This window comes from Mauremys mutica, chromosome 4, assembly GCF_020497125.1.
Source record: "Mauremys mutica isolate MM-2020 ecotype Southern chromosome 4, ASM2049712v1, whole genome shotgun sequence".
Lineage (NCBI taxonomy): Eukaryota > Metazoa > Chordata > Testudines > Geoemydidae > Mauremys > Mauremys mutica.
The window spans coordinates 58,178,965-58,204,647 of NC_059075.1; the positions used below are offsets into that span (position 1 = coordinate 58,178,965).

General features: G+C 40.6%; 1 protein-coding gene across 5 annotated transcripts in view; it reads right to left on the reverse strand.

The window, feature by feature from the left end:
* Nucleotides 1–1,657: 1,657 nt before the first annotated feature.
* The window catches only part of KATNBL1 (katanin regulatory subunit B1 like 1), a 43,581-nt gene continuing 19,555 nt past the window's right edge, over nt 1,658–25,683 (reverse strand). For 4 of the 5 annotated variants that reach the window (XM_045013867.1, XM_045013868.1, XM_045013870.1 and 1 more), the window contains exons 2-10: nt 20,544–20,668; nt 16,286–16,326; nt 15,412–15,691; nt 14,275–14,393; nt 14,007–14,057; nt 13,816–13,905; nt 12,973–13,062; nt 7,092–7,185; nt 1,658–4,871 (exon numbers count right to left, since the gene is read on the reverse strand). In XM_045013867.1, the coding sequence (XP_044869802.1) occupies nt 4,839–4,871; nt 7,092–7,185; nt 12,973–13,062; nt 13,816–13,905; nt 14,007–14,057; nt 14,275–14,393; nt 15,412–15,691; nt 16,286–16,326; nt 20,544–20,654 (909 nt within the window). In that variant the 5' untranslated portion in view covers nt 20,655–20,668 and the 3' untranslated portion in view covers nt 1,658–4,838. Of the gene's footprint in view, nt 4,872–7,091; nt 7,186–12,972; nt 13,063–13,815; nt 13,906–14,006; nt 14,058–14,274; nt 14,394–15,411; nt 15,692–16,285; nt 16,327–20,543; nt 20,669–24,662; nt 24,682–25,683 lie in introns of those variants that run through there. The other variant, XM_045013871.1, reaches the window with a different exon arrangement.

Below are 25,683 nucleotides of genomic sequence, written 5' to 3' on the forward strand. Positions count from 1 at the left end.
CCTAGCACAATAGAGTTGTAGGCCATGACTAGGTCTCCTAGGCATTATGGTAATATAGAGAATGGAATAGAACAAGGATCTTTCTAATCCAAAAAGCAGGGACCATATGAGCTTTGCCAGTCCAAGTATTCCTATGGTACTCTGCTAATGTACCCTCAGCTGTTATTCTAGAACAACTTCTAAGTTTGAGAGATAATTTAGTCTCCATGTCCATTCAGTCCTTGTTCTTTGCCAAGGCTGCCAAAAAAGGTGCAATTTGTGAAGTAGTTTTTATGATGTGGGTAGCTGTTCACTAGGAAGCTGACCAAGACATCTCACATCTGTTAAAGCTTCCCCCCACCATGGTAAAGAACCTAAGCTAGATTTGAAGAAATCTTATACAGAAGTTGGAGCAGTTTTACAATGGTGGTCTAATTTGTATGTTTCTGTATTCTCTTGTCAATTTTTGACAAGAATATTTAGTCTGTGTATTTATTAATAACTGGATATAAAAAATACAGAAACAAATGTACCATAGCTACTACACTCCCAACTTTCTACCTTTGATATTAGAGTTGAGAGTTTGGACACCCTCTCACGTTGTCAGAATAAAATGTAGGCCTCTTAGATACATATGGTGTGAAGCAAAGCTGCAGTCCTGGGCTGTAAATGACTACACAACAGAGCAATTGACTCTTTTCTGGTCATTACTCCTTTGTTCTTTCTGAATAGTGCAATACCAAATCAATAGGAATGCAGCTTATAGAATGGAAAAGAGCCATCAGAAGAGGGGATCAGTCTAGTTAAAACACTCAACTTCGTAAACACACTCCTGGAGAAATCAGTCTTATGTTTTGGGATACCAAAACCGCAGAAAAAATATTTACCTATAATATTAGGAAGATGTAAGCTACAGAATCTACTCTTTGAGGTAAGGGTTTTCCACTTCTAGATGTTTATTATTTTAATAGCTATTTAGGAACAGATATGTTCCCTTGGCTCCTTCAAAATGAGTTATACAGTAAAGCTCTCTTTTGTGCCCACTTTGTTAGCTTGGGAAAAGCCAAAACGTTCAGTCCTCAGCAAAGTATTAGTAGAGCTTAGACATGAATTCATACACAAAGTTTAAATTGGTTCTTTGAGAGGTTGCTTTTGCATAGTTCTAAGTTTGCCCGAGGGCTTCTCCATCGTCAGTTTAGGGAATGAGCAAGCTGTTTTGCAATTCATGTCAAAACTCTTCCTAGGATAGCCTCAAGCCCTTTCTGTGAACATTGGAGAATGTTCTTTCACTCCAATGTGAGGTCTTGTTTTTCAGACCTCATTAATTTCATATCAAGGGATGTAATATAAAGAACACATCTGTGTGAGAGCCTCAGTCCTCAAGTAGGTACATGCTTTTGTCACATGCTCTAAAACATTAATCCAACACTTGCACGTTTTCTCCTCAGTGAATCTGGTATGTAAAGCAAGTATATGAAGGCCTAAAACATTAAAGAAGTGAAAGGGAAAAAGCTATTTCTTTTTGCCAGCTGCAGCGCACCTTGAGTAACTACTATGAGGAGGTCAGACTAGATGATCATAAATGGTCCCTTCTGACCTTAAGTCTATGAGTAAAAAGATGGCGGGGGAAAAGAAATGGCACAATAATGCAGTTGACCAATAAGTATCAACTGAGGGCAACAGAGTAGAGGGAAGTTTATTTTTTCACTGAATTATTCATTGGTCCAGTAAGGACTCTTGAATAGATAAATTAAGACAGTCACTACACAAGGATTTTATAAGTTTATACAAATGCTGACATTTTTACCCATTGTATCACTTTTTTGATTTGACATTACACACAATACATTCCATTATAACACAACTCATTCCCAGCCAGTTGTGAAAAGCAAATAGCAGGCAGCAGACTAATCCTGATAACTTGCAACTAAGCTGCACCCTCCTCCCCCACCGCCTTTTTTTTTTTTTAAACATTTAACTAGTTCTGAAGCAGTCAAAATATATATTGCTGGGTTGATAAATGAAGCTTTGGTTAGAATTATTTTGATACCAGTGACCAAGAATTTTGCTCATTTCACAGTCTAGTAGCTCCCTAACAGTCACAAATTAAGAGATGCACTCATTCAGATAAGGCACGGATGTGAAAGACACTGCATTTTTAATACTGTACTCCCTTATAAATGCTGCGGAAGCAGAACTTTTGGTGGAAAGGTATACATTGTTTACAAGTCATTTGCCCAAGTTGGTTCTCTAGACAACTCTTATCTTTACTGCTGGCACGGGATACAAGAGACAACCACTGTCCTCTTAATTAATCTGGTGAGAGATCAATGACCACCTGCAACATTCACTTGGAACCAATGCCTTTGTTACTATAGTCAAGCTGGATACTGACTAAAAGATGTGCATTTTACTTATAGTTATTCCAGTCAGCCTCTGAAAGGTTTCTATTCATGGAGGTTATGGATGATTTTCTTTCTTGCCACCAAATCTAGGAGAAAACCTGACAGTTTTCATCTCTTTTAGAGCTCACTACCCTTGCAGAGTGATTCAAAACTCTAGCAATTGCACATAAAAACAAATCAAAAGAAAGGAATTTAAAGATCTTTATGCATAATAGAGGAGCAGTAAAGTGCACGAGAACATCTTTACTTTACAGTTTCTCTAAGTATTCGTTCTATAATCCCGGTTAACACACTGGAAAGTGACTAGTTTTAGCAGGAAATTCGGTTTCAAAATTACATGAGCATGAATTACAGTTCTTGATAAACCTCTAAAGATAGATGGCACTCAATTCTTCCAGTAAAAGGAGAACTTTGGTTCAAATTAACTTTTTAAATTCTATTAGTTACAGTAATCTGAATAAATTACAAAAGCTCATTAGTGAAGAAAATCCAATTAAGGTCTACTTCAGAAATAACATCTCATAAGAACAAGATCATTGGATGATGTCAACAGGTAAATTTAACTTTCCACAATTATATCTGAAGTTGTCCTAGAGCAATTTCAAGTTTGGGAGCTGTTCTAAGTCTCTTGTTCCTTAGGATGATAGTGTTGTTGAGATGTTCAGAGCCTTTGGAGGGTTAAAGGGTATTTACCTATACAAAAGATAAACATCAGATTGAGAAGACACTTTTATCCTCTCAGAAGTTAGCGACCATGATCATGCAAGTTAAACTCAAAATGAAGTAATACTCTAGAGCCTTACGCTTCCCACAATGAAAATTTATACTCTAGTTGTTTCATTTGCAAAGCAGAGGAGCCTCTACGCATGTAGGGGAAGAAAAAAAAAGTCTGGCAATAGACCCTTCTGTGCTAAGTTGCAAAAACACACCTATGAAGCTACAGTAATTATAATTGCTGATTTAAACACGAAGACAACTTCCATAATATTTTTAATTCAAAAACAAATGTCATTGGCTGGGTACATGCTACAGATCTACATTTCAGCTTCTCTTTTAAGTGCACAGTTGGCACTTCATAGAATTTCATTTGGACAAGCATGGTCGCTAGTCACAAAATACAAGAGAAAGTTGCCAGTCTAAAAACCCCAAGATTTTCCATAGTGTTAAGTTAGAGCAGTTAAACTAAAATATCACAATCAGTAAGAGAAAATATAGCTGTAAACTGTGCTACTGAATTTGTTTCACTGTGGATCCATTTAGATTTAAGGTAGCTTGAATTTATCAGGAAAAAAAACAGACTTTTAACAACTAATTTTATAAAAGCCATGTGTTAACTTTTGTTAGAGGAGGTAGCCTACAAGTTGTTAGATCTGAAAAAATACAGGTCTATTCTGGCTGTAAACACTGCTAAAGCAGTAGATATAAATATCCATAATAAAAAAGTAGTGTGGAAGAAGTTGTTCTAGGGGGAAAAAACCAGGTAAAATGATCTGAGCTTCAAAAAGAAAAACAGTAGAAACATTTAGTACATTTACTCATCTGTGTAGTTTAAATGATATAGAACTAAAGATTAATATATTACAAATCCACATACAATAAAAAAGTGTTAGCTGTATAAATTCACCAGTCTGACATTTGCAATACGCATTTATCCAAACAAATTCAGTTATTTTTATATGCTAGTTATGTCATATACATCTGACGATTCTCCAAAAAACAGATATAGTGGAAATATTGACTTGATTTTTTAAAAAAATGTGCAAATGCATCACAAATGAGTTTTACACAATGTGAACCCCTGATTTTTATAGCAGTTTTTCATCATGTCTTGATTTGTTGATTCTAATAGATATATTTTGTATCTTAATAAATTGGCTTTTCAAACATTAGTAATTAAGGCATCTTGCTGTATACAGTTTCTCAATAGTGCAAACAAAAACCATCTTTAATATTTTGATTAAAACAAGATACTAAAACATTTCAAAGTTTTTTCAACATAACTGGAAAATAGCTGCACATTTTAACTTTTCTTGTGAAACAGTTTAAAACCCTCTTATGGCGGCGACTGGCCTTGTTGGTTCCTTATAACTGGTTCTGCAGTTTTGTCTTCACGATGGTAGAATTTATATTCCTTTATGCAATATCGCAGTGAAACACAGCAGCACTTAAAATGACTTTACCAAGTAACTGAACAAATCCCAAATACAGCAAAAGGCATATAGTTTTCATAGTACACTTTCACCTCACTGAAGTAAAAGCTGCTCCTATTAGGCATTTTTCCACTTCAATGTGAAGTAGATTGTTAGGATTTTGTTAGTGGTTTCATTAAACAGTTTTTGAAAGTCCTCTTCTGCCAACAGTTCTTAGAAGAGAGATATTTTGGAAATAGTGTATAAATCCACAGATATTTAAAAGGATTATTTAGCCAAATATGCACTCAGTTCTCCAAGCATCTCAGTGTAGCTGTAATAAATAAGCACCTACATCCTGAAAAGGAGAAAGAAGAAAAAAAGTTTGTCACATTAATTCAGTGCTGGAATAAAGAATGCATAAGGTAGGATGCATATTGTAATAATTTCAAAGTATACTACAAAGATATTGTAATTTGCACTGCAGTAGTGCCTAAGAGCTCTAGTCATGGACCAGGAGCCCTTTGTGTAAGGTGCTGTACAAACACAGAACAAGTAAAAGTAAGGCCCCAGTTTATGACTACACCTCTACCTCGATAGAACGCTGTCCTTGGGAGCCCAAAAATCTTACCACGTTATAGGTGAAACCGCGTTATATCAAACTTGCTTTGATCTGCCGGAGCGCTGCTTTACCGCGTTATATCTGAATTCGTGTTATATCGGGGTAGAAGTGTATATCAAAGTAAAGTACAGGCAGGACCCTGTCTGCTGAAAAGCACATTGGACCAAATTCCACAGGAACATCAATGTGGTTTATTTCCCTTCTCCCCCATGCACACTCACATCTATGGCACATAGCTGAAAATACTCATTATGTAAAATTACTAGACTATTTTCAACAATATTTTTCTATATGTTCTCCAGGCATATTGGCTCCACTCCCTAGGTGTCTGCTCCCCAGTGTTGTACAGGTGGGCTAAGAACTTCCTTCTCTCCGCACGTGGCACAGAAAGGGGGCGTGTTTGTAGCCAGCTTCAATGGCTCATCTCTGGACTTCGGTTACTGAACTGCTCTTCTGGTAGCTCAACTGACCAGCTTAAATTTATTTTTGCCTCCCACCACTCCAGGGCTGCTATCTGGACTCCAGTTCTGCTTCCTTGACCCCCTACTGCCTGGCTACATGGAACACTGCAGGGAGGATGCACTCCTTGTGGGGAAAGCTGGAGTGCAGCTACAGGCAGGTCCCAGCAGGGCAGGAAGACATAAGATATCAGGAGTCTGGATGCAGCAGAACGGCAAATTCCCTAATCATGAAATTGTAGAGTTCACAAGGCTCCAACTCATAGCCTAACACAATAGCTTTAGGGGTATCTGCAGACTCATGAAGACAACACTGAACTGATTTACGCTCTGGTTCTTTATGGTTGCCAAGATAATTGTGAAAACATTGAGTACGTTTAAAAAAAATATGAGCTTCTGGAACATAGTTTTATGACAGATGAATTCTACAAAGGGTCCTGACTACAAGCAAACACCAACACTGCTACCTCACAATAAAAACGCATATTCTTTTGTAAAAAGTCACTGCATCTCCATTTTTTCCACTCCAATGAACAGGCAGCTAGTGAAAAGTTGTTTGGTGGGTGGGGTAGGTACTATATGAAAAGCTCACAGCTATGCATTTCTAAATATTAGTCAGTGCAAACATACTCCCCTCGCAGGTTTGTCCTCTTACCCTCTTTCTTGGGCTCAGGAACCTCTCCTTCACTTCATTGCTCAAATCATGCAGCTGAGCCTACCCTCCCTCCTTTCCCATACTGGATCCATGTCAGAGCTCTCCTGGGAAGAGGACTTTGGCTAAGTGCAGCCCTGTGAGTCCCAAATTGGTTTGTGTGAGGAGTACATAGTCTTACAGCTCTGACTGCCAAGAGCAGCACCCGCAGAATTGGCTGCGCAGGCACTTGTCCCCTCAGTGGGCCTGTCACTGCACTAGGGTGAAGAGTTGCAATGAACAAGCAGTAGGGGAAGGCAGATATTTAGCTTGCTTTAGAAAGCTGTGGGCTGCTTTCCCCAGCCCTGAAACATTTTAACTATCAAGCTTGTTACCCTCTCTCTTTGTCCAAACCCAAAGATGCAGCAGGTATTTAAGATTCACTACCTTGCAGTACACATATATTGGTATGTCAATATTTAGAAGCATCTCTCTCCTTTCCTGTTCTACCTACTTATCTAGGTTTTTCTACTGCACTCATAATATCCAAGTGCCTTACTAGTATCAGATAAAAAAATCCAACATATCTTTCTCTCCCCAATTGGGAGGCATTTTTTTCCCCTTTGTTAATAAAATGTTTATGGGAAAGCCAAACTAGATCCCCATGTCACTGCTAATAGATGAAACTGTAAAGCAGACATTTGAGATGTCTCCAAACAAACTTTTCTGATTTATATGAACGTTAAATTAAAAATATTTCAAGATTCTACATCCAGTAACACTTGTGGGATGCATACAAATTTGATGTCAAGTTAGATGGATATTCAGTGTTACACTGATTACTGAATATCACTGGAAACAAATTACCTTAGCTATATTACCAGTATATCCTGGAACCAGAGTCAGATGATTTTCTTGTTCCCACAATCCACTTAGTTGTTGTTTTAAAATCTGAATATTTCTGGAAGAGAAATATAGACACTCAGTCACAAGTGCACTTTGTATTTATCTGAATATCACTCTGGTAACAAGTGTTTTACGGTAGATATGCCCTTAGAAGCCTCGGTATTAGAGAATGTTATTCTACATCACATTAGTGGCAATAATCAAGGCAGAACGTAGACTTCTGAACTTACTGTTTAAAGTGAAGTTCACCAGTTTTTGTATTACTTTCATTTTTTGTATGAGTTTTGCATTTATTGACTCCAATATAAAATCACTGAGAACATTTACAAAGGAAAGTTTTGAAGAACACTGCTTGCTTCACAAAAATAAATCAACTTATTTTTAAAAAAGTCAGACAAAGTAATTAGAACATGCAATATTGTGCAGGAGTAAAATTCACAACACACATAAGAGGAGGTTACTTACTGTAACTGGATGTTCAAGATGTATGGCCCCTATCTGCATTCTACATGTGGATGCGCATGTGCGCCATGCGCCTGAGTCCAAAAGTTTTCTCCAAGCAGTGTCCATTGACCCGCACATAAGCGGTATGTCTCCTCGTGTTCCTGACCAAGGGCATAAGGGGCACCGCCACTCCAGTTCCTCCTTTCACCGCAGTGCAGTCAAGTCCGAAGCAGAGGGGAAGGAGGAAGGCAGGTAGTGGAATACAGGTAGGGACCACACATCACAAAGAACTTCCACTTACAAGAAGTAACCTCCTTCTCTTTGAGTGATGGTCCCTATGTGTATTCCACATGCGGGTGACTTGTGAGCAATGATCATAGCTACCATGTGATCTAGGGCATAGTGTGTTGTAGACGTGTATACAGACCACCACGTTGTGGCTTTGCCACGGAACGACAGCTAACGAAGCCAAGGAAGTGGCCTGTGCCCATATAGTATGAGCTGTAACATCTCCGGAGGGTCACTTTTGAAAGGGTTTAGTACTTTGTAGGTAGAACATCAGGGCCTGCCTGACATTGAGGGAGTGTAATCTCTTGTTTGTGGGGAGCCATGTGGTTTTGGGCAGAATACAGGGAAGTGGATAAACTGGTTGAGATGGAATTCTGACACAACCTTGGGGAGAAGTTTGGGGTGTAGTCAGAATGAAAGTTTGTCTTTGTGGAAGACCATTTAGGGAGGATCTGCCATCATGGCTGCTAGTTCATTGACCTTTCTGGCTCAAGTGATGGCAACCAACCAGGAATGCCACTTCCATGGAAAGGTGAGTCATGGTACAGGTTGCCCAAGGTTTGAAAGGTGGTCTTGTGAAAGCTGAGAGGACGAGGTTAAGGTTGCCAAATCCACACCTCAGTGGGACCAATGAAATTTTGAGCAGGCCTTTCATGAATCAAACCATCATAGGGTGTGTAAAGACGGAGTATCTGTCCACTGGGGGAAAAGGGAGAGGAAGGTGCTAGGTTCCTCCAGGTGTACATGGATCAACCTGAGAGCTAAGCCCAATGTTTCCAGGGCAAGGAGGTAATCTAGAATGATCAGGATGGTCACCATTACTGGGGAATGGTGGTTATCAGTGGGCTAACTCCAGAAAGTGACACCACTTCGCCTGATATCACATTCTGGTGGATAATTTTCTGCTCTGGCTAAGGATCTGCTGGATCCGGGCAGAATATGCACAGTCTATGTCAGATGCTCATCCAAACACCAGACTGTGAGATGATCTTTGAGCCTGCCCCGGTCTTGTGTGAGAAGATCCAGGAACAACCGGAGCGTGAATGATGGTTGGGTAGATCTTCAGGAAGTCTGTGAACCAGAACTGTAAGGGACAGTAGAGTGTTATGGGGATGATGGTGGCTTTGTCCCGACACACCTTCCTGAGAACTTGAGGTAACAGGGGAAAAGGAGGGAAAGCATATGTGAGGTCGCCTGTCTCAAGGCAATGCTCTCTTTCTCCCACAGAGTCTCTTCCCATGGTGCCCCTGAAGCAATACTTAGGGAGCTTCAGATTCACATATGACACAAAGAGGTCCTAGGTGGAGAGGGTGGTCAGTGTAGTTCCCATTGTGGAGAGTCCTGCTCAGTGCTTCTGCCAGGGAATTCTGGGTACCTGGAAGATACACAGCCTGTATGGTCACCTGGTTTCTGATGCACCAATTCCACAGTCTGACCGATTCTGAGCAGAGGGAATGAGACTTGGCCTCCTCCTGCCCCCTGCTTGTTGATTCAGACCACGGTGGCAATGTTGTCTGAAAGGATTTGTATGTGGAGATCGCATATGAGGGAAAGGAAGGCTTTGCAGAAGAGATGGACTGCCCTTAGTAGCCTGGCTTCCCTCAGTGTCCACGTGACCTGCACCATGTGGTGGTCCAGTTGGGCACCCCATCCTGGAAGGGAGGCATCCGTCACGATGGTGGCCTTCGGAGTGGGAGGGTTGAAGGGGATCCCGATCATGACCTTGATGGATTGGACCATCAAACAAGAGAGGTCAGAACATCCAACGGAACAGTGACTCTGGAATCGATGTGGTCCCTGGTCACTTGTAGGTCAGGTGGAGCCAGGTCTGTAGACACCACAGGTGGAGTCTTGCGAGGGGCCTCACGTAGGTGCAGGCTGCCATGTGCCCCAAGAGAGAGGCATTAGCGGACTATTGTGTGGGGTTTGCTGCAAATGTAGGCAATCAGGGTGCTCATCCTTGTAAAGCAATTTGCCAGGACAAAGGCCCATGCAGCAACTAAGTCCAGTCTCCAATAAAATTTATTGTCTGCATGGGTGACAAAACGGACTTGTCTTCATTCACACAGATCCCTAGGGAAGCCAAGAGTCTTTGAAGAGATTGGCTCATGGAGAAAAATTGTTGTCACAAATGTCCCACTAGGAGCTAATCATCCAGGGAAGGGAACAGCACGTGACACTAGCATCTCATCTGAGCCGCTATGACCGCAAATACCTTCGTAAAGACCCATGGGTGCTGTCACTATTCCGAAGGGAAGGATGCAGAACTGACTGTGTTGATGTCCCACATGAAACGAAGGAATTTCATGTCAGACAGAAGGATGTCTATATGAAAGTGTGCATCTCATGTAGAGAGCTGTGAACCAAGCTCCCTCCTGAAGGGAGAAGATTATTGAAGACAATGTAATCATGCGGAATTTCAGCTTTCTGATTAATGTATTTAGCTGATGAAGGTCCAGGATTGATCTCTGCCCTCTGCCTTTTTTTTTTTTTCAGGATGAAGAAATACAGTGCATAGAATCACCTTTCTTGGCATTAAGTGGGACAACTCTCTATCACACCCTGTTTCCTGCTGAAGAATCAATTAGTGGGAGTGATCCCTTGAAGGGATGGGTGGGAACAAAAGAAACTCTATGGAGCAGCTGTGATGGATGGGGGGGAAAAAAAAAAAGGGGCAAAAAGGGAAGATGGCTCCTGAAGATGACTGGCAATGAGGTGGTTAGTATCAGAGACTGAAGCCACGAATCTCTGCGCAGCACTAGTCCGGTGGCCAAGAAATGGGAAGCAGTGTTGGCTGGCATCCACTGCTGTCTGGAGGGTCACCTTTGCCACCTGTCTCCCCATATCCACTAGGGCCTGGAACTGGGCCTGGTCCCACACAGGGAACTTCTCCCTAAACTCTGCCAGCCTGCCATACGTGTTGAAGTTGTACTTAGCTAGCACAGCCTGGTAGTTCACTATGCGGAATTGCAGACCTGCCAATGAAAAGGCCTTCCTGCCCAGGAGGAATAAATCTTTTTGACCCTTTGTCCAGTGGAGCGTGCTGATGGGCTCATTCTGCAACCGTATGAACTAGTGAGTTAGGGGCTGGGTGTGTGAAGAGGAAGTCAGCTGCTTTAGCTGGCACAAAGTAGCATCCCCCGTTTCTTTTCGTGGTGGAGGCACATAATACTGGAGTGTGTCACACTGTCCGGGCCAGTTCCAGAATAGCCTCATTTATAGGGAGGACCACTCTGGAGAGTTCCTGTGGCTGGCGGATGTCCAGGAGATGATGTTGAGGGTCCTGGACTTCCTCCAGCAGAATCTGCAAGTTGGTAGCCACCCGCTGCAGGTGTTCATAATACTGCTGATCATCTGGTAGAGAGTGTGACAGAGGGATGACTGCCTCAACTAGTAACGAGGCGGCTCTGGTTGGAACCAGCGATACCGGTTCCACGTCTTCCTCCTCAAACTGACAGAGCCAGCTGATGTGTGTGACAGGAATGACAAGAAACTTGAAATGTGCTGGGAATATGTAGTACAGGTCCCAGGGGCTCCCATAGGGCCAGAACAAGCCATTGGTCTGGGTGGGCCCATGGGGAAGTGATACCAGGCTTCCCTCGGGGGTCCTAGCCAGGTAGGTAGGAGTGCCTCAGATGCCTGTTCAGGCTCCTGTGAGGCAAAGGCAAAACTACCTGGGCTATGTCCTGGAATTCCTCAGAGTTGGATGACAGTTCCATTGGAAATGGCAAGATCGTTGGTACTGGAAGGTCCCAGTCTGATGAACATGGAAGGGGCCTTTCCTGCATCAGGAGCAGCCATTTGTCCTCTGGTGTGGAGATGTCCTGGAGAATGGATGGGCCTGAGAGGAGTGGGGACTGCAGGTATGGCAGGAACACTGCCTCTGGAGATAAGAACATCTCTGAGTCTGCGGAGTGCCCATGGAGACTCCGGAGGGAACCCGATTCCATAGTCAGGCCTGTTCTGTGCGTGTGGTGGCGAAGTGGCACTGATGGAGTATCCAGAGCTGCAATAATAGATGGGCATGCTAAGTGTCCTGGTACTGAGGCCACTGGTGGTACTGAGAGATCCTGCTTCTTCTTAGTCTTACCCTCCAGCCGGGTCGAGGGTGGTCTTTGGCTTTGGTTCTGCAGGGTCTGCTTGTGACATCTCACCTGACCTGTAACAGCTCAAGGAGGGAATGCGTCTCTTATGAGCTGTCTGCTGTGGTGATCTGCTGTTGTGCCCTTAAGAGTGTTTCTTGTCCTTGTGGTGGAACTTGTCCTTACTCATCAGTGTTGGTAGTTCTGCACCATGGCTTGTGCTCAGTGGGGCACTGCTGGGCTGTGGAGGCTGCTGGTCTGGAGGGTCTCCTTGGCCAGGATCTGAGTGCATCTGTGGCCTCATTGCCTCTTCCAGCAGGAACTTGCCGAGACAGAGATCAAAAGCCTCAAGTTCTGTGCAGGAAGGACTTACAGATGTGTGCTTCTCCAGACAGTATAGGCACTGTTGATGCTCGTCACTGATGGAGAAAGAACAAAGACAGGAGACGTAGTTCTTGAAGCCTGGGATCCTAGGCATAGTCTCTGGGTGAGAAGGGGTTGAGTCCCCCGACTGGGGAGGGGTTATATTAAACTATTCGCTATATTACAACCATAAATAACTATATTAAACTATCCTAAGTATAAAAACTATTTAAAACAGCGAAAGACAACTCTCTTATCTGGATAAGAGCAAAAGGAGGAATACAGGTTTCGACTCAGGTCATGCAGCAGTAAAAGCGAACTGGAGTGATGTTGACTTGCACTGCTCCTTATACTTTTGATCAGGAGCACGAGGAGATGTGCCGCACATGTGCGGGTCAATGGACACTGCTTGGAGAAAGCTTCCGGACACAGGCACATGGTGTTCACGCATACCCATGTACGGAATACACATAGGGATCATCACTTGAAGAGGTGAAGTTTTTACTTTCAGGTTATCATATGTTGCCTGAAGCTTTTTCATTTTGGGAAAGCATGTATCTGAGCCCTTGTGATCATGGGACAAAACAGTCTAAATAAATTTAATGCAGCTTATGAATAACTACACAACTACAGTAATGAATGACAATACATGATATCATACTCACCCATCTTTTACTTTTTCCATGTGTGCAGACAGTTCTGACCACCATCTCTTAATGACAGCTAGGAGCCAGTTTAGACCAACTATCACATATCTGTAACAACATATTTAGTTATTATGTACCTACCCCCCCCTTTGGTGCAGATGGATGCCATATCCACCAACTGAAAGGAAAGGTAAACAGACTCCCTTTTACTTGAGGGTTAACTAAAAGATTATATAGGATAATGCTCGAAGGTGGCACAACACAATTGGAAAATCATGAAGGAAAATAATTTCACATTTTAATTCACTGATGTATTTTCTATTCTAAAATGATGAGGCAAGCTCACATAATAAAAGGATGTTAAGATGTTCTGCATCAGATTGTTCTGTCAGTGAGTCTCATACCTTGGAATCAAGACTTTGGTGCTGGGTCTACAAGATTTTAGTGTTTGTGAATAAATTTTGAAACAGGGACAAAGACAGCTTCCTCCTCTACAACTGTGGAGAACCCTTGGCTAAAACAAAAACAAATAAAAAACTGTATTTTTTGCACCACTTGGTGACTGGGCCTGGAGGAAATGCGGATAGGGATTTACACCAGAAGAGGAATCCCTGCAGAGAGCTTCCTGCATGGAAGCAGTGGGGAAGTGAACAGAAGGAGGGTCCACTACTATGCAGGGATACTTCTGTGGGGGAGCTGATGGGAAGAAAAAAGTGTTATCAGTGCCCATGAAGACTACTTTACTCACTTTGGATTGGAGTAGGAGTTCATGACCAAGAGCCTGGAGGGGAATGATTCTTTTGAACCATTCTGAGGGTTCTGATATAAAGAATTAAGATGGTGATTCATTTTGATACTTACTCTTCATATTTGCTTTTAAGCAGTGATTTTACTAAAGGAAACAGATCTACACAGCAGCCAACTGAAATATATGGTTTTTCTTCCTGTAAACTAAAATAAAGTAGTGTTAAAGAAAATGAACTTGGATCAATTCATTTGAACCCTGTTCAAACTCCCTCCTCCTGAAAGTTTTTTTTTTTTTTTTTTTTTACCTGCTGGTAAGTACAGGAAGGCAATCTACTACTACTCCAGGATCCTGTATCCTAGAGATATTAAGGAAAAATAGGTTAGATTACTAGTTGATTATGTTACACTGTGTAATTCCACTAGGATTAATTTTTTAAAACATCAGGAATTGTAGCTAAATTACAAGTTGTTTCAAGTTAAGAAAGTTTACAGTGCTGCAGCAGCCTTGGGATGGCTACTGCATTGGAGAGGAATTTAAAAAAATAAACTTAAAAAACAGAACACTCAGTTTACCTCACTAAATAGGCTATGAGTTCACTTATACTTCTTCTTCTCCAGAAGGTTAAAGCTACATTCAGTCTCAGGTTTCTACTAAAAAGAACTTGTGCCATAGTATCATGGTCCTGAGAAACCTGTATTTAAGAAACAAAAAGGTTTTCAAACTTAACTATTGGTTAGTTATTGCACAATGAATTCCTGCAATACAATAAAAGCTATTACACTGACAGTTTTTCTAAACAAATGGTGACAAATCTTATAAGGAATTTAAAATTTTTGTAATACAGGTAAATTAAATAATCTTCAGATGCAGAGGCCCAAAACACTAAGCATTATTTTTTTAAAACCAACAGCTCAAAAGCGTCCCTTTAATAAAAAATATGCAACACAAATAGATTTATTACTCTGGTCCATAATTTTAAAAAATGGGTGCCTAAAGTTAGGTATCTAAGTGACCTGACATTCAGAGGTGTCAAGCACCTGCAAATCTCCCAGACTTCCATGGGAGCTGCTTGATGTCCAGCAATTTTGAAAAAAGTCATTGTACTTATTTAGGTGTCTAAACAAGGATTTAGGAACCTATTTAAGAACTCATTACAGAAAATCTTGTCCCTGTACTGTAATTTAAGCGTATACATTATTTTATGTACCTAGTTACAATACATCTTTGACATTAACAAGAGAAAAAGACTTTGGAAGATATTTACTGCATTACATCACCCACATCTCTCAATACATGGTCACCGAGGAAGTAGTGCAGAGAATCTACACAAATATAAAAGGGCAGCATTCAAGTGATTATAATTATGGTTTTCTTTCAGGTCACTCATGAAAATTTATTATGGCATACATGTTATCTGGCCTTCTGAGCCAATTACAAGAAGTAACACTGCATGCCTTCACAGGGCTTGGTCAAATACTCCTGTGAAGGATACTGTTTTCATCTGCTTCCCACCCACTCATTCCCTGGCAGAAATATACTTCCAAAACACTGTCTTTAACATTCACTTCTTTTATTGGTCCAAGAGTTAAGAATAATTACAGTCTCCTTAAAAACATCTGCAGCTAACTTAAAACCAAAATGAAAATAATGGACTGAGGTGATTAGCATCAACTGTATTCAAAGAAAAACTTTTGCAAAACTTGACTTACCTCTGAAAAAAATCCACTGTATTTTGATGAGGGACCTTGTGTTTGAGAGGAGCCAGAATCACTGGTATTTAATAAAAACATATGACTGTCGTGTAGTTTTGCCGGCAGATTACCTGCACAAGCCAGTTCATTTTCCTTATTTGCCATGTCACGGCCCCTGACTTTAGGGAACTGTTTTTTTCTGTAACAAGGTTTTGAAGTATAACAGTGAACTTTTTTTTTACAATATACTACTTTGAAAAGAAAAGGGGAGCTCGTCACAGTTTGTCCAACTGTTGTTCTGCAATGAGAAAATATTCATGAGAAATCAAGTAAATATTGTGTATAATTCAGTCATTAAACACTAAGATATTTTAATGGATTTAAGCCTTAAACCTAGAGATTATTTTAATCAAATGATTTTATTTTCCAAAAACAGTAATTTGCTCTCTTTCTGAAGCTTTAAGACTTTAATTAGGTCATTAGCATAGTGACAACTTCTGTTAATATCCCTCCCTGTATTTATCTGAAGGCTCATCTCTATTCCAGGAATGAGAATAATTCAGGCAACAAAATTGAAGGGTTGATTTATGCCCTCAAAGCAGAGTTCCTATTTTGGAACTAATCTGATGGCTTTCCCTTTGGAGTGGCAGAAAGCTCCCAGGAAAGAACTTAAAATCCACCCCAACAATGGAGTTGTTGACCACTACTATTCCTATAAGCTTTTGAAGGACCTTATATAGATGTACAAGGATCCCAAATAATTTCTTGTTTTTATTAGTATTTTTAAAACATTAAAACACAAAGATCCAAGAGACAGTTCTAAAAAGTGATAGTTTTGCCCCCTTTTCCCCTCAGATTCTATCCCCCAGATTCTAAACAGTAGCTCTCCTACCTGTTTGTGTAAGAAGCCAACTGTTTTGGAGATTTCTTACCCTATGGAAAAAACAGTATTATAAAAAGGCTTAAAAAACAATTCCACGGTTTAACAGAATACCCCCAGTTTTATTGCTTTACTAATTTTTTCACCCCCCAACTGAGTACAGCAGTGGCCTTTGTTAACTTTTTTCCACTGGCTTGTATCTGTGAAAAATGCATAGGTTTGAAAAGGTGTAACTGTGGAGGGGCAGCTATCATATGAGCATCTTATTCAGAGATTGGATTGTGATGTCTTTGGTGAGTAGTAGAATTGTGACATCAGAGATAATTTCCCTTTTTACAAGTGTGGTGGTGGATTGTGATCAATATAAATTCTCTAAATTTGCTAGTGAGTCACCTATATCAAATTAATTTACGAGCCACAAACCTTTTCAATATATTGGTTGCCAGGATTGGGTAAGGATGGAGGCATCAAGACAACACATACCAGTTTATAGCTAGTTGTACACAATATAATCTTGATTATTCCAGCTTCACGTACCAACATTCATACATTAAATAAGTATAGATAATCAAAGGATTTAGTGTTGAAGGATATTTGCAGTTCAAGATTTTGCTGTATAGATTAGACAATTTTTAGATTTTAAAAATTAGGCATATAAATGTTTAGAGATAACTAATCTTAATTACAAAAACCTTTAAAATGAAAATCACATTCTTGACAATAATTTTCCTCATTTAAAAATTAAACTTGTGACCTCCCACTTTATTTTAGTATTTGGAATCTCAATCCTCTTTAAAAATCTCTACTGGCTAAAGGTTCCAGAGTGATAAAGATTAATATTTTCATATGAACAGGTATTGTGTTCATAAGACTTGCAAACTATATAAAGATTGTCCAATTGCTTTAATATTCTATTTAAACCTATTGCTCATGTTAAGTCTTCAGGAATGTTATGGATATATTCAATTTAAATTTAAAAAAATTATGTTAACATCCACTTAGGGTTTGTCTACATGAACGATTAGTTTGCAGCAAGCTGGGGTGTCAATATACCATACACTAGCCTGCTATGGACGAACAGTCCCTGTGGATCCTGGTGACATGCATTACCAGTTTCAAGAGTGTGCTCTGAACTAGGACTGTTGATTAACTGCAGTTAACTTGTGCGAATAACTAAAAAAAAATAGTTGCAATTAAAAAAAAGTAGTCAGTTTTAATGGCACTGTTAAACAACAGAATACCAATTGAAATGTATTAAATATTTTTGGATGTTTTTCAACATTTTCAAATATATTGATTTAAATTACAACACAGAATACGAAGTGTACAGTACTCACTTTATATTTTTTATTACAAATATTTGCACTATAAAATGATAAAACAGTATTTTTCAATTCACCTCATACAAGTACTATAGTGCAATATCTTTATCGCAAAAGTGTAACTTACAAATGTAGATTTTTTTGTTACATAACTGCACTTAAACAAAACAATGTAAAACTTCAGAGCCTACAAGTCCACTCAGTCCTACTTCTTATTCAGCCAATTGCTAAGACAAACAAGTTTGTTTACATTTATGGGAAATACTGCTGCCCGCTTCTTATTTACAATGTCACCTGAAAGTGAGAACAGGTATTCACACAGCAGTTTTGTAGCCGGTATTTACGAGCCAAATATGCTAAACATTCGTATGCCCCTTCATGCTTCCAGAGGACATACTTCCATGCTGATGACACTTGTTTAAAAAAAAAAAAAAAAAGTTACCCTTTCCATAACTGGTGTTCTTCGAGATGTGTTGCTCATGTCCATTCCATATTAGGTGTGTGTGCTCGCCACATGCACTGGTGCCGCAAGTTTTTCCCATAGCAGTATCTGTAGGTGACTGGCTCTGGCGCCCTCTGCAGTGGCACCCTCATGGCACGGTATAAGGGGTGCTGCTGGCTCCCCCCATCCTCAGTTCCTTCTTGACAGAAACTCCGATAGCAGGGAAGGAGGTTCAAGGATGAGAGGGTGTGGAACAGCCATAAGCAACACATCTTGAAGAACATCAGTTACAGAAAAGGTAACTGTCTTTTCTTCTTCAAGTGCTTGCTTATGTCCATTCCATATTAGGTGAATCCCAAGCAGTACCCCTGGAGGCAGGTAGGACTTTATGGACATGTAGATTGCAAAACAGCTCTGCTGAACCCGTCGTCGTCTCTGGTCTGCTGAGTGATGGCATAATGTGCCATGAGCATGTGGACAGAGGACCATGTCACGGCTCTACAAATGTCCTGGATAGGGATGTGTGCCAGGAAGGCGGCTGAGCTCTCTAGTCGAGTGGGCTCCGATAATCAGCAGTGGCGGGACCCCTACCAGATCGTAACAGGTCCGTATGCAAGAGGCGATCCAGTTGGAAATCCTCTGTGAGGACACCGGAAGGCCCTTCATCCTATCCGCTGTGGCAATGAAGAGCTGAGTCAATTTATGTAAAGGCTTGGTATGCTCTAAGCAAAAAGCCAGGGCCCTTCAGACATTCAGGGCATGCAGCCACCTCTCCTCACTGGTCTTGTGTGGCTTAGGACAAAACACCGCAAGGAAGATGTCCTGGTTCATATGGAAAGTAGATACCATCCTTCACAGGAAGGCCATGTGGGGCCTCAACTGGACCTTGTCCTTGTAGAAGACTGTGTATGGCGGTTCTGAGGTCAAGGCTTTAATCTCAGAGACTCGTCTTGCCGATGTCACTGCCACCAGGAAAGTGACCTTCCATGACAGGTGGGAAAGGGAGCAGGATCCCTGTGGCTCAAAGGGTGGGCCTGTGAGCCTGGAGAGGACCAAGATCAGATCGACACGAGGTTGGGGTGCAAGAGCCGACTGTGGTCCTGTGACAGCAGGTCCGGTCGCTTGGGTAGGGGCTTCTGCCAGGTTCATGAGTGCGCTGAACCAGTATTGGCAAGGCCAGGCCGGGGCGATCCTCCGCCTTGTTCTCATAGTAACATACTTCCACTGGCCACTTTCCTCATCCAGCAGTCTACCCTCATAGTTCTATGGTCCAGCATGCATCTGCAAGTGTTGTGTTTTCCCTTCAGCCTCTTCTCTCCTTCCCTTCATCATCTGCTCTAATCCTTTTCATTTGCTCAGATCCCCTTAAAAACTCAACCATAGTTTCTAGCTGCATCTCCAACCCTTAGATATTCTCTTCCATTGCGTCTATCAGGTGGCACTTCATATGAATGAAGCACCTTTAGGTACTCTCTCCAGAATAATGTACATCCTGCAACTTCCATGTAGTCATCTTCATAGTCTCTTCATTTCAGTATAGTTGATATTCCCCTTTTGTGTCCAGCCTGAAGAGCGTGGTGGAACATCTCTCAGTGTTTGGGTGAGATGATGTCAGGAAACTGGTTGAGACTCAATCCAGATGAGGCTACAAAGGATTATGGTGGTTTGCAAAAAAACTGCCAGATGATGTCTAAGGTGATGCCCACTCTCCTAGTTGAAGGCTTATGTCTGTAATTTGTTAAAAAAGTTTTTGACACGGGGTCGGTTCAGATTCCCAGCTGCTTTTAGATTATCAAATTGCAGCAGTAATCAGAGGACTGCTTTCTTCCAGGCAGGTCCAGATGCTGACTTTGCTGTCAGTGCCTCTCATCTCTAGATCGAACTACTGCAGAACCCTAGATAGTGCTGCATCTTAGAACTATTCAGAAGCTGAAGCTACTGTACAATGTGGTGTCAAACTTGTTTAAGCTCCATGGTTTGCACTGGTACCTTTTGGCTTCTAGGTTTTATTTAAGGTGTTTTGGACCTATAAAGTCCTATCTAAGAGACTGGTTCTCTTTCCACGTAATACTACCTTGATCAGTGGATGTGTTTAAGCTGGAGCTTTCTTGGTTTTATAAGAGTCTCCAGTGGTAGGAATCTCCACAAGACCCCTCAGGTTTGGACTCACTCCCCCATCTTGGTGGGAAGAGCACAAATTTGTTGACCTTAATTTAATGTTGCAAAACCCATCTTTTTATACAGACATCTGGAGAGGGCTGAGGTCATTGGGGCTTGGTTTCTTTTTACTTTCTCAGCATAGGGAGATTTTGATTTTGTAATGGCGTCTTGTTGGCTAGCTGTTTTGTATTTGCTGCTTTTTTTGTTATGACTATGTATTATAATCTTGGGGAAAAAAAAATCTCTGCATCGATTTAAAGTTACAGCTAAATTAACCACCATCAAATTTATAGTTTTAGGTAAATAAGTTTACCTGAGGAAACAGTAACAAAGTAAATAAACTTACCTCCTTCATGTTCTTATTAGTGGAATGAGAGATCCTTTTTCTGAGATCAATGTGACGACCCTTGGTATGCAACAGGTTCCATTTTCTAACATTGTGGGCTTCAGATGCCATAATCTCCTAAATCCCTAGTTTTCAAGACAATTTACAAATTAGGGAATTGAATTTTTAAATGTCAATGAATTTTAAAAATTCAGTTTTTACCTACAGATCTTAGAGATTGTTACGACAATTAAAAATAACTACACAAATCCACAAAACATTCTAGGTAATTTACAAAATTTAGGGGTGCCATCATTTAGCAGACATTAAAATGAGGTCTTATCACTGGTGGCAGTCATGGAGAACATATGAAGTTTCACCCTTTGTCTACTTTATTTGTAAGCATTTAGTGGGAGGAACCTTATCTAAGGCACTTGGGAGACTGGTGCTGCCATACAAAACAACAAACTTTGGATAAACACCTTGCAACAATACTGCATGGCTAATATTTTATGAAAAAAGTGTTAATTTGATTTCAAACTTCATCTCAAGTTAATCATTTCTGCTACTAGCTCACAGGGCTATCATCTAGAAGAAAATCTAAACAATTCTACTAGGAAAGAAAACACAGACAGCAATTGGATGCACAAGATTCAGAAGGAAAGGAAGAACATCTAAGCTCTATGCAAGAGGGAAGATAAAATGCAGGGGTGGGGAGTGGGTGGGAAGGGTGAGTGGAAGGGAAGGAGGAAGTTAAGTAGGGTCAAAATGTAAGTCACCCATAACAAAGACCTACCTACATTTGGTAGGTAGGTGCCAGTTTCAAGTTAACTGATCTTTAAAATCTTTTCACTACTAGTTTTTAGCATGCAACATTAAGTTATAGACAGACACCGGGTAATGCATTTCATTTAAAAACTATAGCTTCTCCCCTGCCCCCCGATACATTGCCTAGAAGAACATGCCAACTGTAGAGAGATACAAGTATTTGTCAGTAATAAGTACAATAGCCAAACAGTTCTGTAGAAAGTGCTTACCAGGGATGTTTACATTTTTACTTGCTGCATACAATATTACAGAAAAACGACAAGTTTATTATGAATAGGACACCACATCAAAGAAATCCATGAACCAGAGAATGTGGTATTTATCTACACACGGAAAATCCACTGCAGAAGAATGCATTCATAAGGTTACAATATCTTACAGTATGTTAGATACCAGCCCATAAGGAGAACTTTACTGTTTAAACAAACTGAAGTCCTAATGATTAAACAAACAAGTATTAAAAATATGATGGGAAATTAGTTTGTTATTTGTTCATAAAACATTAGAATCAATATCTTTGTTAGCAGCTTCAACAGAGAAAGCTCATGGAGGCTACTCTCCCCCTTCACCCTTAGAAGGCAGTCTGTAGATCAGGGGGTGGCAAACTACGGACCAGGCTCACCAGCCGTTTTAATCCGGCCCTTGAGCTCCTGCTGGGGAGCAAGGTCAGGGACCGCTCCGCGTGGCTCCTGGAAGCAGCGGCATGTCCCTCCCTCTGGCTCCTACGCCTAGGGGCAGCCAGGGGGCACTGCTCCGCACGCTGCCCCTGCCCCAAGTGCCGCCCCAGGAACTGTGACCAATGGGAGCTGCAGGGGAGGCACCTGCAGACGGGTCAGTGCGCAGCAGAAATGTCTGGCCTCGCCTCCATGTAGGAGGCAGAGGGAGATGTGGCATGCTGCTGCTTCCAGGAGCCGCTTCAGATAAGTGCTGCCTAAAGCCTTCACCTCTGAACAACTCCACCACGCCCCAACTCCATGCTCTGGCCCTGATCCCCATGCTGCCCTCTGAACCCCTTGTCCCAGCCCAAAGCACCCTCCTACACCCCAAACCCCTTATCCCCAGCACCACCGCAGAGCCTGCAGCCCCCACTGCAACCTGAACTCCTCATTTCTGGCCCCACCCCAGAGTCTGCACCCCCAGCCAGAGCCCTCATCCCCTCTCACACCCAACCCCAATTTCGTGAGCATTCATGGTCTGCCATACAATTTCTATACCCAGATGTGGCGCTCGGGCCAAAAAGTTTGCCCACCCCTGCTGTAGATGAAGGTTGAAATGCTGTGGCAAGGTAGGATGGTGAAATTTGGACTTCTACTATTTGCACTGTACTCATTCTAGAGATAAATTGAGATCTGTGTCTGGCACCTTTCACTAGCATTAAATTAAGGCTAGCCTCTACTGTGAGGCCTACAAACCCATGACAGCTGACAATATGTGGGCAGGAGGTAAGGTGTGACTACTGCTTACTGTGGAAAAACTTGCTTGTTTCACTGTTAGATGTGAACGTAAGCATCTTTGTTCCGTATGTAATCTATTCCTGACAGTACTCTTTCACACAAATGGTGTAATAAAAATGAGCAATAATTAGATACTGCATTTAAATATACTGTTTAATAGTAGTGCCTTTTACATTACCTGCTATGTAAATGTATATGTAATATGAAAAAATTAAAGATATAAGAAAGCTACCAGTGGCACAGTTAGAAATTAATGCCCTACAGCATAAACCTAATTAAGTAGTCTTAAATCAATCATAAGTATATTAAATGCTGATCACTAAAATAATAAAAACAAACAAAAACAAACAACACACAAGCTATTGTTGATGCAATAGCATATCAGTTTGGTCAATGACATCACAGTGTCATTGAAGTAGGAAGATAATCTGGGGATATCCAGGAAAACTAATCTGAAATAACTAAGGGTGTGAATCTGAAGTGGATCAGTTAGACCACATTAAATCACTATGGGAACACTCTCACTCAGAATTAAAGTGGCTTTAATGCAATTTAGCTTCATTCACTTTGTTATTCACTTCATACCCCTAGTTATTTCGCTTTCCTGGGTGTTCCCATGTAGGCAAGCCCTGTAATAACCAATGCCAAATCTCTGGGTTAGGGAATGCAGTTCAGCAGTCACATTCCATGAAAAAGTCAAAAAGAAAAAACTGATCATCTCGTAGTAATAATCGATCAACTTTCCATACTGAAAGATTTGCTGAAGATTAATATTTAAAAGAAAAAACGTAAGCAAAAATAAAAAAACATTCATCCAATAAAAACTGTCACTTTTAATAGTGTTACAAAGAGAATGAGCTTCACTAACACTTGTAATGAACGGAACATTTCTCAGTTGCCAGACTTTAGACATTGTTTTTGAATTGCATTTATTGGGAATTTTATTTAATTATAATTCTGTATCTTCCTTTTGAGATGATCATATATTTATAAGTGATCTCTTGCTATCATAAATCTACTTTCTGGACCTTTTAACAGTTAAAAAACTGCTCCAATGTGAAGTTTGGAATACAATGTCTGTGCAGAGAATCATGTTTTTTGAAGCTATATGTTTAAAAAAAAATGCAACTTAGAAACAAAAGTTAAGTCAGGATTTTTAAGGGACTTTAGCTTTAATAATAGTTTGTTATGAGCACCAATCAATTTTCAGGACACTCATCTGATAAGAATTGAAGATTTTACAATAATATCTGTACAAAGACAAGTATGTTGATGCTCCAAACATCTAACTTTTCACCATACCTACTTGCAGGTCCTGCTCAGGTGCTATATTACCCAAGTGGACTACTCACATTTCAGTTATTCCAAAACTAAGAAGTATTTACATAACTACAGCCATTCTTAAGAACTATTAGTACCAAATGGATAATAAGAAAACTAAACAAGTAAATATAAACTGAAATACTTTTATAATACATAAAAAATGTTAATGACCCTAATTATTAAGATACATGAATAGACAAATTATGAATACATACATTTTAGAACAAAATATTTGAAGAATCCATTTCCCTTTTACTTACATGCTAAAATCCAAGTTCAAAGTTCTGTTCTCCCGTAAAATCTGACAGCCTCAAAAACAAGCATAAGAAATGCAGGCTCTCTTCTGTTTATGCTGCCATTAATTTTTACAAGAAAGGCACACAACTGTACATGTAGGCCATGGCAATCTTCTCCATTAAAGTATATTTATTGTAACTTTAAGATTATGGTTTGGATTAAGATAGTAAGCCATTTTTTGCAACTATGCTTTTAAAAGAAGAAATTCAGTTCACCTTTAATCTGAGAACATGTTTACCTGGGTTGAAGTTCGACAGTGCAATTGTTCCAATAGACCAAATGATGTCTTAATTCTATGATGAACAACTCATTCATTAAATAGAAAAAAAACAAAACAAAAAACAAACAAACTCAAAACAAACCCACATAACCCCTGCTTTGCCCTCCTCCCTCCCCACCTTCAGTGTGGATCTTTGGAATGTTTAAAATTTAAATCTAAAGTGACCAAATACCATACTTTTACCCCTTCTAGTTAATGCTTACTGTTCCATTACCCTTCAGGAGGTAGCTAGTTCGATGCTCAAGTCACTGCTACTATAGTTATCTTGTACAGAATTATAAGTTTTATGTTTTGATACATCGTTTAGAAGGGTCACAGACAACAGTTTGGAATCTAGACACTTGGATTATTTTTAAATATTCTCTGTAACAAGAGAGCAGCCCAGTCTTATTAGTTCAAAACAGTAACATCAATTAAAATTGATGAAAGTTACATGCAAGTGTCAGGGAGAGAGCACACTTAAATCTGAAAGCTTTATCTTATTTCATCTATGCAAACCTTTCATAATAAAAGCGGAAACCCACCTAAAGTTGTTGAGTTTTATTAACAATGCAGAACTAAACCCAGGTGCACAAACCTATTGAGGCCATGGCTACACTTGCAAATTTGCAGCGCTGCAGCAGGGTGTGAAAACACACCCTCTCCAGCGCTGCAAATTGCGGCGCTGCAAAGCACCAGTGTGGTCAAAGCCCCAGCACTGGAAGCTCGGCTCCCAGCGCTGTACGTTATTCCCCACAGGGAGGTGGAGTACGGACAGCGTTGGGAGAGGCGCTTTGACTACACTTAGTGCTTCAAAGCGCTGCCGTGGCAGTGCTGCTGCGGTAGCGCTTTGAAGTGCAAGTATAGCCATAGCCTGAGTGTTGCATGACGTGTCAACCTCTCTTTCCTCATGTGGGACCTAAGTTTTTTGCTATCATGAACAGAGAGAAGGGGTAATGGGCAGCAGCCTGAAGCCATACTTTAATGTTTGATGTCTTTG